Here is a 15,512-nt window from a genome sequence, read left to right on the forward strand (position 1 = left end):
GTTTTTAATTGTCACATATTGTTCAATTTGAAAACTATAAATGCATGTGTTGATAAAGAAAAGTAGACCAGATTTAAGGTCAGCTCTTTCTTTTGGGGAGCTATGTGTTCACTGATGCAGAACTGTGTTACCCCTTTGGTTCTGCACTACAGTCCCCTCCCCCTGCCGCCTTAAAGCAGTGTGCATTAAGCTGTTAGCTATTAGTAAGAGCTCAGTTCTTGCTTTATGCTTAATTACCCACTGTCTCATTCTGTAGTACATACCCTTGAGACTGTTACTGAGAGGCTCTTAATGTGTAGCTGCCAAGAGAAATTGAGTTCGATTCCTTTTCTCTTTACTTCCCAGGAACAAGTGGGCTCTATTAAGGAGAGGTATGACCACAGGCTTATGTTGAAACATCTCCCTCCAGAATTCAGCATCTTTCTGGACCACATCTCCTCTTTGGATTATTTTACAAAACCAGACTACCAGGTAATCATCTTTGTGAGTTCTGTGGGTTAATTCTTCTCTCTCATTTAGTCTGTCTTCACTCATTGTACTGTTGAGGGTGCTGTAAATGAGTATGGGAAGTCCCTAGAATAATACTATTTTAATACATCCTGAGAAATGTGGTTAAATTGACTGATGATGACAGGGTCCACGTCCGCACGTGAGCGCACGTGTGTGTGTTTCCTCCCTTCTGGACGAACATACTTCATTAGAGTTTTAGGTTTGTTCATCATGTAACATTTTAACTGTTCCTGCTGTGGTTCTTCTGGTGTATAGAATTGCTGATAGTTCAAATTATGAAAATCCTATAGCTAATTTATTGACCAGAAGGAAATGTCCAACTAGGTAATGTGTCTGTCGAGGGCTTGAGGGCTGCATATTGTATGTTAATATGCTGTGGGACAGCAGTCAGTGAAGATTACTGGCTCCGTTTTGTCTGTGGTGAGTGAAACATTTCCTCAGAGCATCAGTTAATAAGGCCTTACAAGGGTGACTAGGATTACCACAAATTGCATCCCTAACCCCAACCAGCTAGATTTCAGAAGATTCTGTTGCTCTCAGGGGGAACTTCGTCAGAGCTTAATGCGAGATAATCACTACCACTGAAAATATAAATGCAAGGCACACATTGATTAGTAATAATAAAATATATATCAGTGTATCATTTTTATCTACAAAGGACAACATATAGGCTTTACTGCCTGTTAATGAAAGTTTCATATTCTAAAGTGTTGTCAGTGTCAAAAGACTAAAAGATTGTCTACAGCACAGTGAACTTTTTTGCATATAATAACTAGTTCTTTGTGAAAATGCAGCTTTTGTATAATATATACAGAATATAAAGCAGAGAGGCAACATACAGCCTTGGGTCCTTAGAGACCTTAAGTAGGTGAGCCTGTGTTATTCTTTTCTATATGGCTATTTGAGTTATAAACTGTATAGGCTAACAAATGGAGGAAATACATTGTATATGAGTCACTTTGGAATACGTTCTCATTTATATTTTATATGGGTTTTCTAAAATGCAGGAGTTCATGTTACTTGCAATAAAATATGAAATTTTACTTGTAAGGCTAAATTCAGGAGGAGCTAGGAATTGTTACAACTTTCTCATCTTGGGTACTAATAATTTTTTGATTGACAAAGTTTGCATGTGAATATTAAAGCTTACATAGCAAAAAAAATTTTAATTACATTCTCTGCTTAGTTATGCCCACAATCTAAAGAAGACTAATGTTCACCAGCTAAAGTTTGAAACTTAGACCCATAATTAATTTAATTTAAATTAACAAAGTATTGTTCTCAGGTTTTTCAGTTGAACATTCTCTAAGGGGAATCTCTGTGTTTCTGTCACCTGATAACAAAACAAAATATAGTAATTTCCCTATTTTAGGAAGAGAGAGAGCAGGCATAACATTTTCATTGTTTCACAGATTCTATAAATAATCTGCTTCTTTTTTGCTCTCTGATTTTCCATAAGCAGTGAGTGGGAGCAGAGGACAGGTAGATGGGAGAAGGATAATTGGGAAAAAGATGTTGGCGTAAGTGACGCGTGTATTCTGATGACTAGTATCAATGTGATGTCAGGTTCCAAAAAGATCTGACCTTTGCAGTTTCTGTCTCTTGCTTTCCTCACAATGCTCTGCTGCAGTCTTCATTTTGAGAAAAATTACTCTACGTTGTTTGTTTTAATTTTTATTTTATTTATTTATGTGGTTGCGCCGGGTCTTAGTTGTGGCATGCGGGCTCCTTAGTTGCGGCACGTGAATTCTTAGTTGTGGCATTCATGTGGGATCTAGTTCCCTGACCAGGGATCAAACCTGGACCCTCTGCATTGGGAGCGCATCTTAACCACTGCGCCACCAGGGAAGTCCCCTCTACTTTGAATCTGAATGTTCTTGTGAACTGATGGTTAATTTTACAGTTTGGAATTCTGAATATGACTTTAATTACTGTTCTTTTGGAATTTTAAATTCTTTATGGAACAACCAGTGTAGTTAACAACAACAACAAACCTCCTCCAACAGCAAGCATACCAGTACTTAGTGTGACTGCTTCCCTAGTGTTATCAAAGGTCAAATAACAGTATGTCTCCAACTTTATATATTCTGAGACAAGACCAGAGTAAATATATTTTATAATCAAAGTGTTAAATGATGCTGTTTTCCAAAGCCACTTTCACTGTGAATGTCTGTGTTTGTGAATCCTTAAACATCATAGTTTCTTGCCAGACAACATTATCTTAACAAGTTGCATATGGCCAGCACATTACCAGTAACCTGCTAGTGCTCACTCTGACAGCATGTGCAGACCTAGAGAGGAGAGCTGTTTGCTCTCTACCGGGAATCTTTTATGTATGTCTCAGGTTGAATAAAGGCTGACACTTGCTTTTGGAAAGCTTTATGGTGTTTTGGGAAATTACACCCAAATTTAAACTTAGTATTTATGTATGTCTGTCTTACCTCCTGGCTTTTAAATCCTGGGGGTACAGACATGTCTTATTTTGTTTTTTTTATTCCATACTACCCTGGCACTGTGCCTGGCACCTAAATTTTCAACAAATGTTAGGAAGATTGAATTGCATCTTTCTTTGCCTAATAATGTCCTACTCAGGAAATATAAGAAAAATCAGCTCTCATGAGTGCATAAATGCTGTTTTCTGTCTGTTAAACTAAAGGTGAAGATGTTAGAATTATAGTCAAGATTGAAGCAGATATCTTATTATGAGTACAGTCAGCCCCCAATATCTGCAGGGGATTGGTCCCAGGACCCCTGGGGATCATGGGTTCTCAAGTCCCTTATATAAAACGACATAATATTGTATATAACTTATGCACATTATCTCGTATACTTTAAGTAATCTCTACATTACTTATAATACCTAATATAGTGTAAACGCTACGTAAATAGTTGCTCGTAAGTTTTGCTTTTTGGAACTTCCTGGATTTTTTAATATTTTTGATCTAGTTGGTTGAATCCTCAGATATAGAACCTGTGGATTGTTTTTGTTATTAGATTTTGAAAGAGTATATCAACTATAAGAGACGAGTGCTGGGCCATGAATCTTCTCTGGTGATAAAATTGTATAGAGCTATACACACAGAAGTACATGTAAAACTGGTGAAATTTGATAAACTGTCTGGGTTGTAGCAATGTCATTTTCCTGTTTTTGACATTGTACTCTAGTTATTTAAGATGTTACTGTGGAGGCAAACTGGGTAAAGGAGACTTCTTTGCACTATTTTTACAATTTCCTATGAATCTATAATTATTTCAAATTAAAAGTTAAAAAAAAGTACTGGGTCAACATTTTCAGAAATGTAGATAGTGATTAAAACAGTCGATCTTATGGTTGCCGCCTTATAATTTAAATAAATCCTCTTGAAGTGTTTTGAGAAAGGGAGATATTTCTGAGGGGTGCCTAGGAAAATCTTATCAACCTTGAATTCCACCACAGGACTCCTCCTGTAGGTGACACGGTTACTAGTTAATGGGAAACTAAGACAGCAGCATCAGATTAGATAAAGAAGAACCCTTGGTACCTTTACACATTATTATCACAGTAATGATACACAGCGTTGTCACAATAACACCTGGGTAGTAGTATTATCCCTCTCTTACAAAAACTTAATTTAGACATGTTGCCTCGGAAAACTAGTGGTGCTAGAGGTGGTATCTGAACCCATTTCTGACTCATTCAAAAAGGCCCAAGCTCTTTCTAGTTTACCAACATGCTTCCTTAGAGAGGTGGCCACAAACACAGCAGGCACTGTTAAGTAAATACTAACATGAGTGGCTAATAAAATTTCAGGGAAAGAACTAAAAAGTTATATGAAAAATTATCAGAAATTATTGTCAGTAACTAATAGGATCACATGATCCTGAATAAGAACAAAAAAAGGTATCTTTATTAGAGTGTCAGATTATGTCAAGCATCATTTAGCAAATTGAGAAGACTAATGAAACCCATAAATATACACACCATTGGTGAGCCTGAAACTAAAATGTGTATATCAGCCAGTTCACACACTGACACAGCATTGCTAAAATCAGAGGATATGAGTGAGGAAATCCAAAGCCAACTAAATGTCATTAATCTTGTTAATATACTTTCCAGGTTTAGGAATGGGACTATTTATACAGAGATTACATCAAAATTTAGCAGGCTTGCCTCTTGCTTTGGGGGACTTAGAGCTGTTTTAGGATCCCCTGACTCTAATAATGACAAAGTTAAAATTTTCGGAAGGCACAGATGGGCTGCTTGTGAAGCAAACAAACAAGAGGTTGAGCTAGAGTAACAAGGGGGAACATCCCATAAAATAAAATGGGAGGGAAGGTCTCTCTCCCTTAAGCTGCCATTTCAGCTGAGCCCTAAAAAATGGGACTGTATTGGCCATGTGGAGAGCAAAGACAAGAGAAAGAAGGTTGCAAGCAAAAGGAAGAACATGAGCATAGGCTCTGATGTGAGAAAAGAACGGAAAGAAGACAAGTGGCTAGAATGTAGCAAATGAGGGGAGAAAGTGGTTTGAGACAAGATTGGAAAGTAAGGCAGAGGCCAGGTGATACAGGGCCTTGTCAGCCTTGTTAAGGAGTTTGATTTTATTCTAGTGCAACAGGAAGCCTTGGAGTCTAATAAACAGGAGCATGGTGATCCAATTTGTGTTTGAAGAGGATTGCTTTTGTAGTTGTGTGTGTTCAAATGAGGCAGAGAATTAGAGACTACTTAGGAAGGTATTGAGAGAGGCTGAGCTATGCCTTAGAAAGAGAGAAATATTTTAAAAATCAGTGTCTTAACACCACAAAGGTTTATTTTTTGCTCACAAAACAGTGTAGTTAAGTTGGGCTCTCTCCTGGGCGACTCTCAAGTTGTATCTTGAACATCCAGGCTCCACCAATATTGTGACGCTGCTGTCTTTAATCCATGGCCTTTACAGTCATCAGGAAAGGGAAGAGCAAGTATGGATGATGGTTTAGGGGTTTCAGACCAGGCCTGGAAGTGATCTAAACACTTGGGCATATGCCCCTGTGACCAGAACCCATTCACGTTAGCTCAATTCTAACTGCAAGGGAGGCTGGGAGATAGCATCTTCCTAGGCAAGGAATGATGATGGTCTTGACTTGGATATAAGCAGTGGAGATGGAGAGAAGTGGATGAATTCTTGCTTTCCCTCTTTTAATTATCTCCTTTCATTCTCAGTTGTACTTATGTGTTCCATAAGTACCCCTCAGTGCAGTCAAATTGGACTCCTAGCACTTCTTCCAGCTTGTCCTGCCTGGTATGCCTGTGTTTCATAATGCTGCTTGTCTTATGAAATTGAAGGCCCGACTCAGATGCCACAGTCTCCTCTGATTCCTTTCAGACAGGAGTGATTTCTTATGCTAAACTCTTATAGCGGTACTTTGTTTTCTCTCTTTACTAGATAAATTCCATTAGAGCCAGTACCTTGCACATTTATCTCAGTTTTCTCAAGAAGTTAGCACAATGATAGGCATTTAATAAAAGTTTGCCAAATTAAATGAAATCTGCTTAATCTGATTATTGCTTCTGTTAAATGCAAACTCTCTGAAGACAAAACTGTTTTGTTCACTCTTGCACTCCTAGCACCCAGCATAGTAGGCATTCAGTGTATGTCTGAGTCAATGAATGGGTATTTGATATAACTATATAGAATACAGTAGAGTCACAGAACATCCATGTTTACTTGACTCACTTAAATTCAGCTGCATAGGCAGGAGATGGAACAATTTTAACGTGTCTGTGATTCTGCTTGCCCTTTGGCTCAGCCATGCCCTGTGTGCCTTTGTGAATCTGTTGTTCCCTCACTCTTTTTCTCATTCACAGCAATCAGGCTGCACTGACTATGATTCTAATGTTTAAAAGGACAGTAATTTGGGGGGTACAATATAACCCCTAAATGTAGGTAGCTTCATTCACATTAATCTGAAGAAATAGAAGTCTCTCCCAATGCTGGAGAAAAAAATCTAGCTATTTTGCATCTAGTACAACTACTATCCTGTACTTTATTTATGGGCATCTTAAGAAGCTTTCAAGGATAATTTCAACTTTATACTGTTTTTGCCTTGCCTGGTATATGGTCAGACCACTCAAGATGTCTGTTCTCTTGCTCTCTGTACATGCCCTGCTCGACCAGTCCCTGCTTCGTCTACACCCTGCTCACATGGATGGCCTTGCCCCCCGGCCCAGCTTGTGATTCTAGTTCTTAGGCCAGAACAGCTCCACCTGCTAGTTTATTGAAGGGAAACATCAGCCCTTGTGATGGTCATTAATCTGAGGGGCTGTGAGGGACGTGCCCCATTTGCTAGTTTCTCTGGTAACTGATGAGCCAAGCTGACATCAATTTCCCCTATCAGTGGTAGCCTCCTTCTTCCCCTAGTAGTGAAGATTGCTGCCATGACCTGCCTGCTGTCTGCCATGCACCGGTGGGTGTTGCTTCAGGACGCTTTTGCTGCGGACGTGTAAGGTTCCCTTTCCAATAAACCACTGATGTCTCTGTCACTGTCTCTTGGCTCTTTCTTCAGTCTTGAGGCTTGGCAAATACAGGGCTTGCAGGCCTGTGGGGTGCAGCTCAACACCTGCTGACTGGCTGTAACTCTAACATGGTGGAAATGGCACTTAAAAGAGCTGTTTTAGTTGGTGCTTTGCTACACACCATTTGTATGGCCTTTCTAAACCTGTTTTCTTTTCTGTGAAATGGTGAAAATGCCTACCCCACAGTGTTGTTAAGATTTTAATGAGGTAATTGTGAGAATGTTTTGTAAAGCATCATGTAAATGAAAGTGGTTTTACATGTACCTCAGTGACACACTGCGTTTGCTTATAATTATCGCAGTTTTCTTCATTCTTGTATTGTACTCAACGTTACTTCTATGTTAATAGAACTTCTATTTCCTTTATGATGCTTTGTCCTGTTATGGCAAAAAGGAAATGTTTCTTACCTTTTTCATTGAGCTTTTTAGGAGGCATCGAGAAGCTTAGACATTGCCAGTTTACCTTGTGGGCTGATGAGCACCTGGAAGAAATGACATTGGTATCAGGCAGCACAGTGGCTGAGCAACCATGCTGCCTCACACTGCCTCAGGTCCCCTGGGGTAGCCGACCAAGGGGCACTCCTGAGTCATCCTAGTATCTTATAAGTGGTGAAAACAGCCTAAAACTCTGAAGTTTCTTCAACTAATTCTCTTTATTTGATCTTTCTTTTTTTGGTTCTGTTCTCCAGAGGATGCGTGCAATGTAATTTTTTTTTTCCCTCTACCAATGCTGCTAAAAAACCCCCAGAAGAGGAGAGAAATCTAGAACCTGTGCATTTCTTTTCCTCTATTGCATCTACTTATCACTGAAGTGAGGCAGTTTCTTTTGCCGTAAATAGTCTATCTTTGGATCAGCAAAGCCAGCATTGTCATTGTGCTCTGCTGGTTAAGTGCTTTATTGATCCATTAATTTACCATTTATTAACTGAGAAGGAATCAGGCTTCTCAGTCCTCAATATCACATTGCAAATAGTTCTTGTTTTTCAAAGACTGGACTTTGCCTACATTTTCTTTGAAAGGGCAAACTGGGATTTCATGTGGAGATAAATATGATAAAGCTATTGATTGCATTTGTGCTAAGGATAAGAGGAGGGGTGCTTCCCTAAGGCATTATGTCTATGTCAGATGAATGATTGCTATAAAGAATAAGGGTATTGCCCTGCCCACTCAAGCCTGGGAAACCTGCTGAGCTCCCAGGTCAGGTCCCCTGCCCTCCAAAGAACCCTCCAGGCCACGTGGGTCCTGGGGGCATAGGAGGGAGGCCCTCCTGGGGGAGAACAGGAGAGGCAGGCAGGAGGGGCCCTCCAGGACCGGAGGAGCAGGAGTGGGAGAGGAGCAGAGGGTGTTTGCCTCACCCACTAGGGCCCACAAAGCCTGCTGGGCTCCCAGGCCGGGTCTCCCACCCTCTGAGACCAGAGGCACGCCTGGACCCCTTCTGTTCCATTGAGCCTAAGCCCCACACCCCCCAGGGCCTTTTCCAGCCCTGTGGGTCCTAAGCATAAGCCCCACCCACTGCCCAAACCCCATCCCTCCCTAGGCCCTGCCCACCATAGCTAAGGCTTTTTCCACATTGTTTTTAAAGTTATTGTGGTTCTGTTTTACCTTCCGGTTGTTGTTGTTTCATCTATATTTTTATTTTTTTATAGTCTTTCTAACATATCTGTTAGTTTCCTAGTCTAATTTTATTTTTTACTCTTTGTTATTCTTTTTTTTTTTTGCCACCCCATGCGGCTTGTGGGATCTTGGTTCATGAGCTGGGGGCCGTCAAGCCAAAGCTCCTGTGGTGGGAGCTCCGAGTCCAAACCACTGGACTAACAGAGAACCTCAAACCCCAAGAACTGTTCATCGGAGGTCTCCCAGTGGTCCTCATCTCGGCACTGAGACCCAGGTCTACCTAACAGCCTACAAACTCCACTGTTGGAAGCCTCAGGCCAAACAACCAGTAGGACAGGAACACAATCCCAACCATCAAAAAAAAAAAGAGAGAGACAGCAAAAAAACATATCACAGATGAAGGAGCAGGTAAAAACCTACAAGACCAAATAAATGAAGAGGAAATAGGCAATCTACCTGAAAAACAATTTGGAGTAATGATAGTAAAGATGATCCAGAATCTTGGAAATAGAATGGAGGCATGGATTGAGAAAATACAAGAAATGTTTAACAAAGATCTAGAAGAACTAAAGGACAAACAAACAGTGATGAACAACACAGTAACTTGAGATGGAAAATACACTAGAAGGAGTCAATAACAGAATAACTGTGGCAGAAGAAAGAATAAGTGAGCTGGAAGACAAAGTGGTGGAAATAACTGCTGAGGAACAGAATAAAGAAAAAAGAATGAAAAGAATTGAAGACAATCGCAGAGATCTCTGGGAGAACACTAAACACACCAACAGTCAAATGATAGGGGTCCCAGAAGAAGAAGAGAAAAAGAAAGGGTCCGAGAAAATGTTTGAAGAGATTATAGTGGAAAATTTCCCTAACATGGGAAAGGAAATAGTCACCCAAGTCCAGGAAACACAGAGAATAAATCCCAGGAGAAACACACCAAGATAGATATTAATCAAAATAACAAAAATTAAATTCAAAGAAAAAATATTAAAAGCAGCAAAGGGAAAAATAAAAAATAACCTACAAAGGAATCCCTGTAAGGTTATCAGCTGATTTTTCAGCAGAAACTCTGCAGGCCAGGAGGGAGTGGCAGGATATACTTAAAGTCATGAAAGGGAAAAACCTACAATCAAGATTACTCTAGGGGCTTCCCTAGTGGCGCAGTGGTTGAGAGTCCGCCTGCTGATGCAGGGGACACGGGTTCGTGCCCCGGTCCGGGAAGATCCCACATGCCGTGGAGTGGCTGGGCCCGTGAGCCACGGCCGCTGAACCTGCGCGTCCGGAGCCTGTGCTCTGCAACGGGAGAGGCCACAACAGTGAGAGGCCCACGTACCACAAAAAAAAAAAAAAAAAGATTGCTCTACCCAGCAAGGATCTCATTCAGATTCAACAGAGAAATCAAAAGCTTTTCAGACAAGCAAAAGCTAAGAGAATTCAGCACCACCAAACCAGCTTTACAGCAAATGCTAAAGAAACTTCTCTAGGCAGGAAACACAAGGGAAGAAAAAGACCCACAAAAACACACCAAAACAATTAAGAAAATGGTAAAGGAGCACACATATTGATAATAACCTTGAATGTAAATGGATTAAATGCCCCAACCAAAACACACAGACTGGCTGAATGGATACAAAAACAAGACCCATATATATACTGTCTACAGGAGACCCACTTCAAACCTAGGGACACATACAGACTGAAAGTGAAGGGATGGAAAAAGATACTCCATGCAAATGGAAATCAAAAGAAAGCTGGAGTAGCAATACTCGTATCAGATAAAATAGACTTTAAAATAAAGACTGCTACAAGAGGTAAGGAAGGACACTACATAATGATCGAGGGATCAATCCAATAAGAAGATATAACAATTATAAATGTTTATGCACCCAACATAGGAGCACCTCAGTACATAAGGCAAATGCTAACAACCATGAAAGGGGAAATCGACAGTAGCACAATAATAGTAGGGGACTTTTAACACCCCACTTAAACCAATGGACAGATCATCCAGACAGAAAATAAATAAGGAAACAAAGCTTTAAATGACACAGTAGACCAGATAGATTTAATTGATATTTATAGAACATTCTACCCCAAAGTGGCAGAATACAGTTTCTTCTCAAGTGCACACGGAACATTCTCCAGGATAGATCACATCTTGGGTCACAAATCAAACCTCGGAAAATTTAAGAAAATTGAAATTGTATCAAGCATCTTTTCTGACCACAACGCTATGAGATTGGAAATCAATTACAGGAAAAAAAACTGTAAAAGACATGAATACATGGAGGCTAAACAGTGCACTACTGAATAACCAAGAGATCACTGAAGAAATCAAAGAAGAAATAAAAAATACATAGAAACAAATGACAACGAAAACACAACGACCCAAAACCTATGGGATACAGCAAAAGCAGTTCTAAGAAGGAAGTTTATAGCAATTCAATCTCACCTCAAGAAACAAGAAAAATCTCAAATAAACAATCTAACCCTACACCTAAAGCAACTAGAGAAAGAAGAACAAAGAAAACCCAGAGTCACTAGAAGGAAAGAAATCATAAAGATCAGAGCAGAAATAAATGAAATAGAAACAAAGAAAACAATAGTAAATATCAATAAAACTAAAAGCTGGTTCTTTGAGAAGATAAACAAAATTGATAAACCATTAGGGAGACTCATCAAGAAAAAGAGGGAGAGGACTCAAGTCAATAAAATTAGAAATGAAAAAGGAGAAGTTACAACAGACACTGCAGAAGTACAATATATCCTAAGAGACTACTACAAGCAACTCGATGCCAATAAAATGGACAACCTGGAAAAAATGGACAAATTTGGGAAAGGTACAATTTTCTAAGACTGAACCAGGAAGAATTAGAAAATATAAACAGACCTATCACAAGTAATGAAATTGAAACTGTAGTTAGAAATCTTCCAACAAACAAAAGTCCAGGACTCAATGGCTTCACAGGCAAATTCTATCAAATATTTAGAGAAGAGCTAAAACCAATCCTTTTCAGACTCTTCCAAAAAATTGCAAAGGGAGGACCACTCCCAAATTCATTCTACGAGGGCACCATCACCCTGGTACCAAAATCAGAAAAAGATATCACAAAAAAAGAAAATTATAGACCAATATCACCAATGAACATAGATGCAAAAATCCTGAACAAAATACTAGCAAACAACGTATTAAAAGGATCATACACCATGACCAAGTGGGATTTATCCCAGGGATGGCACAGATTCTTCAATATACACAAAGCAATTAATGTGATACACCATATTAACAGATTAAGGAATAGAAACCATATGATCATCTCAAAGATGCAGAAAAAGCTTTTGACACAATTCAACGCTGATTTATGATAAAAACTCTCCAGAAAGTGGGCATAGAGGGAACCTACCTCAACCTAATAAAGGCCATGTATGACAAACCCACATCAAACATCATACTACATGGCGAAAAACTGAAAGCATTTCCACTAAGATCAGGGACAGGACAAGGATGTCCACTCTTGCCACTCTTACTTAACACAGTTTTGGAAGTCTTAGCCATGGCAGTCAGAGAAGAAAAAGAAATACAAATTAGAAAAGAAGAAGTAAAACTGTCACTGTTTGCAGATGACATGATACTATACATAGAAAATCCTAAAGATGCCACCAGAAAACTACTAGAACTACTAAAACTACTAGAACCAAATCAATGAATTTGGTAAGGATACAAAATTAATACACAGAAATCTGTGGCATTTCTATACACTAATAATGAAAAATCAGAAAGAGAAATTAAGGAAACAATCCCATTTACCATTGCAACAAAAAGAATAAAATACCTGGGAATAAACCTACCTAAGGAGGTGAAGAGTTGTACTCAGAAAACTATAAAATACTGATGAAAGAAATCAAAGATGACATAAACAGATGGAGAAACAGACCATGTTCTTGGATTGGAAGAATCAATACTGTGAAAATGACTATGCTACCCAAAGCAATCTACAGATTCAATGCAACCTCTATCAAACTACGAATGGCATTCTTCACAGAACAAGAACAAAAAGTTTTACGATTCGTATGGAAACACAAAAGCCCCCAAATAGCCAAAGCAATCTTGAGAAAGAAAAACAGAGCTGGAGTAATCAGGCTCCCAAATTCAAACTATACTGCAAAGCTACAGTAATCAAGACAGTATGGTACTGGCACAAAAACAGAAATATAGATCAATGGTACAGGATAGAAAGCCCAGAGATAAACCCACGCACCTATGGTCAACTAATCTGTGACAAAGGAGGCACGAACATACAGTGGAGAAAAGACAGCCTCTTCAATAAGTGGTTCTGGGAAAACTGGACAGCTACCTGTAGAAGAATGAACTTAGAACACTACCTAACACCATACACAAAAATAAACTCCAAATGGACTAAAGACCTAAATGTAAAACCAGACACTATAAAACACTTAGAGGAAAACATAGGAAAAACACTCTTTGACATAAACCACAGCAAGATCTTTTTTGATCCACCTCCTAGAGTAATGAAAATAAAAACAAAAATAAACAGATGGACCTAATTAAATTTCAAAGCTTTTGCACAGCAAAGGGAACCATAAACAAGACGAAAAGACAACCCTCAGAATTGGAGAAAATATTTGCAAACAAACCAAGGGACAAAGGATTAATCTCCAAAATACACAAACAGCTCATAGAGCTCAATATCAAAAAAACAAACTATTAAAATATGGGCGGCATTGGCCAAAGTAGGTCACATGGCCAAGCCCAGAGTCAGTGTAGGAGAGCAGTATCAAAAAAAAAAAAAAAAAAATGGGCAGAAGACCTAAATAGACATTTCACCAAAGAAGACATACAGATAGCCAAGAGGCACATGAAAAGATGCTCAACATCACTAATTATTAGAGAAATACAAATCAAAACTACAATGAGATATCACCTCACATGGGTCAGAATGGCCATTATCAAAAAATCTAGAAACAATAAATGCTGGAAAGGATGTGGTGAAAAGGGAACCCTCCTGCACTGTTGGTGGGAATGTAAATTGATACAACCACTATGGAGAACAGTATGGAGGTTCTTTAAAAAACTAAAAATAGAACTACCATATGACCCAGCAATCCCACTACTGGGCATATACCCTGAGAAAACCTTAATTCAAAAAGAGATATGTACCACAGTGTTCATTGTGGCACTGTTTACAATAACCAGGACATGGAAGCAACCTAAATGTCCCATTGACAGATGAATGGATAAAGAAGATGTGGCAGATATATACAATGGAATATTACTCAGCCATAAAAAGGAACAAAATTGAGCTATTTGTAGTGGTGTGGATGGACCTGTAATACAGAGCGAAGTGAGTCAGAAAAAGAAAAACAAATACCGTATGCTAATGCATATGTATGGAATCTAAAAAAAAAGGTACTAATGAACCCAGTGGCAGAACAGGAATAAAGATGTAGACATAGAGAATGGACTTGAGGACACAGGGGTGAGGGGGAAGGTGGGGTGAAGTGAGAGTAGCATTGACACATATACACTACCAAATGTAAAATAGCTAGCTAGTGGGAAGCAGCCACATAGCACAGGGAGATCAGCTTGGGGCTTCGCGATGACCTAGAGGGGTGGGATAGGGAGGGTGGGAGGGAGGCTCGAGGGAGGGGATATGGGGATATATGTATGCATGTGGCTGATTCACTTTGTTGTACAACAAACTAACAGCATTGTGAAGCAATTATACTCTAATACAGATGTATTAAAAAAAAAAAAGAATAAGGATGTTCCAGGTGATGGGATATTGCATCACACATTTTTGGGACTACACATGCTTATGTATACAATTAATTTATTTTATATAATGCATTTTTGTTAATTTTTTTCTTGTTATTAAAAGTAATGCATATCATAATACAAGTTTGGAAATTACAGAAAATAGAAAGTCCGAATAATTCAGAATCTCATTACCCAGACATAGTACCTGATTTTTATGTACTTTTTTGTGTCTTGAATAATATGTTTTAGAAAAAGCATTTTATTGTATATCCCATTAGAATTAAGATTAAGAAAAACAACTACCTCTTATTCGTAAGTGCAATCAGAAGGGAAATTGACACAAATAATCAACAACAGTAGCCACATAAAAAGTAATATTGCATTGTTATCTGTCCAGATCTTCCTCAGGTCCTCCCTCCTCTTTTCTTCCCCTCCCACCCCCCGCGACATCCCCCCCCTGCCCCGCCAGTCTCCTTCCCCCAACCTCCTCCCTTTCTCTACTTCCGTTCAAGGAAGATTCACCTTCCTGATGATGTTATGCTTCTAGTGTTTCTCACACTATTTCAGCAATTTCTCCTATTGCAGCAAACTATGAGCATGTTCTCAAGAGGTCTGGGAACAGTCTTAAAGTGTCAGCCATAAGTCCCCAATTTCTTTGTATTCTCTTGATTTATCCTAAGGTTCCTGTGAATTTTGCTTTCTAACTTCTTTGTGTTCATTGTATTATAAAATATTATATTAAATGTCTTACTCTGAGTAAAATTCTCCAGGAAGCTGTGCCACATTTATCAAATGACTTTAAACTCTCTCTGGCATATGGCTGCATCCCCCGAGGGTGCACGTTACCCTAATTTGAGAAACCTGGACTCTCTAGATAAGTTTGTATTTTCTAAGCATACATTATTAAATAGAAGAATTAAAGGAGTCATATATATACTAGATTTCCAGTGATTCTCAGTGGAGAGATAGGGATCATGTCTTCCTAGAGGGAAGTGTCAGAATCATCTGGAAGGTTTTTTCAGATTTTGCTCTGCTTCCTTTTCAGTTTGAGAATTACTGCACAGTGAGCTCCTGTTCTGAT

The 15,512-nt window shown here is 39.0% G+C and overlaps 1 protein-coding gene across 2 annotated transcripts in view; it reads left to right on the forward strand.

Moving 5' to 3' along the window:
* TTBK2 (tau tubulin kinase 2) overlaps window positions 1–15,512 on the forward strand; it is a 137,472-nt gene that overhangs the window by 91,378 nt on the left and 30,582 nt on the right. For both annotated transcript variants that reach the window (XM_029239127.1, XM_029239128.1), the window contains exon 9: window positions 346–471. In XM_029239127.1, the coding sequence (XP_029094960.1) occupies window positions 346–471 (126 nt within the window). The remainder of the gene's footprint in view (window positions 1–345; window positions 472–15,512) is intronic.

This window comes from Monodon monoceros, unplaced genomic scaffold, assembly GCF_005190385.1.
Source record: "Monodon monoceros isolate NGI ecotype Baffin Bay Population unplaced genomic scaffold, NGI_Narwhal_1 Super_Scaffold_21, whole genome shotgun sequence".
Taxonomy (NCBI): Eukaryota; Metazoa; Chordata; class Mammalia; order Artiodactyla; family Monodontidae; genus Monodon; species Monodon monoceros.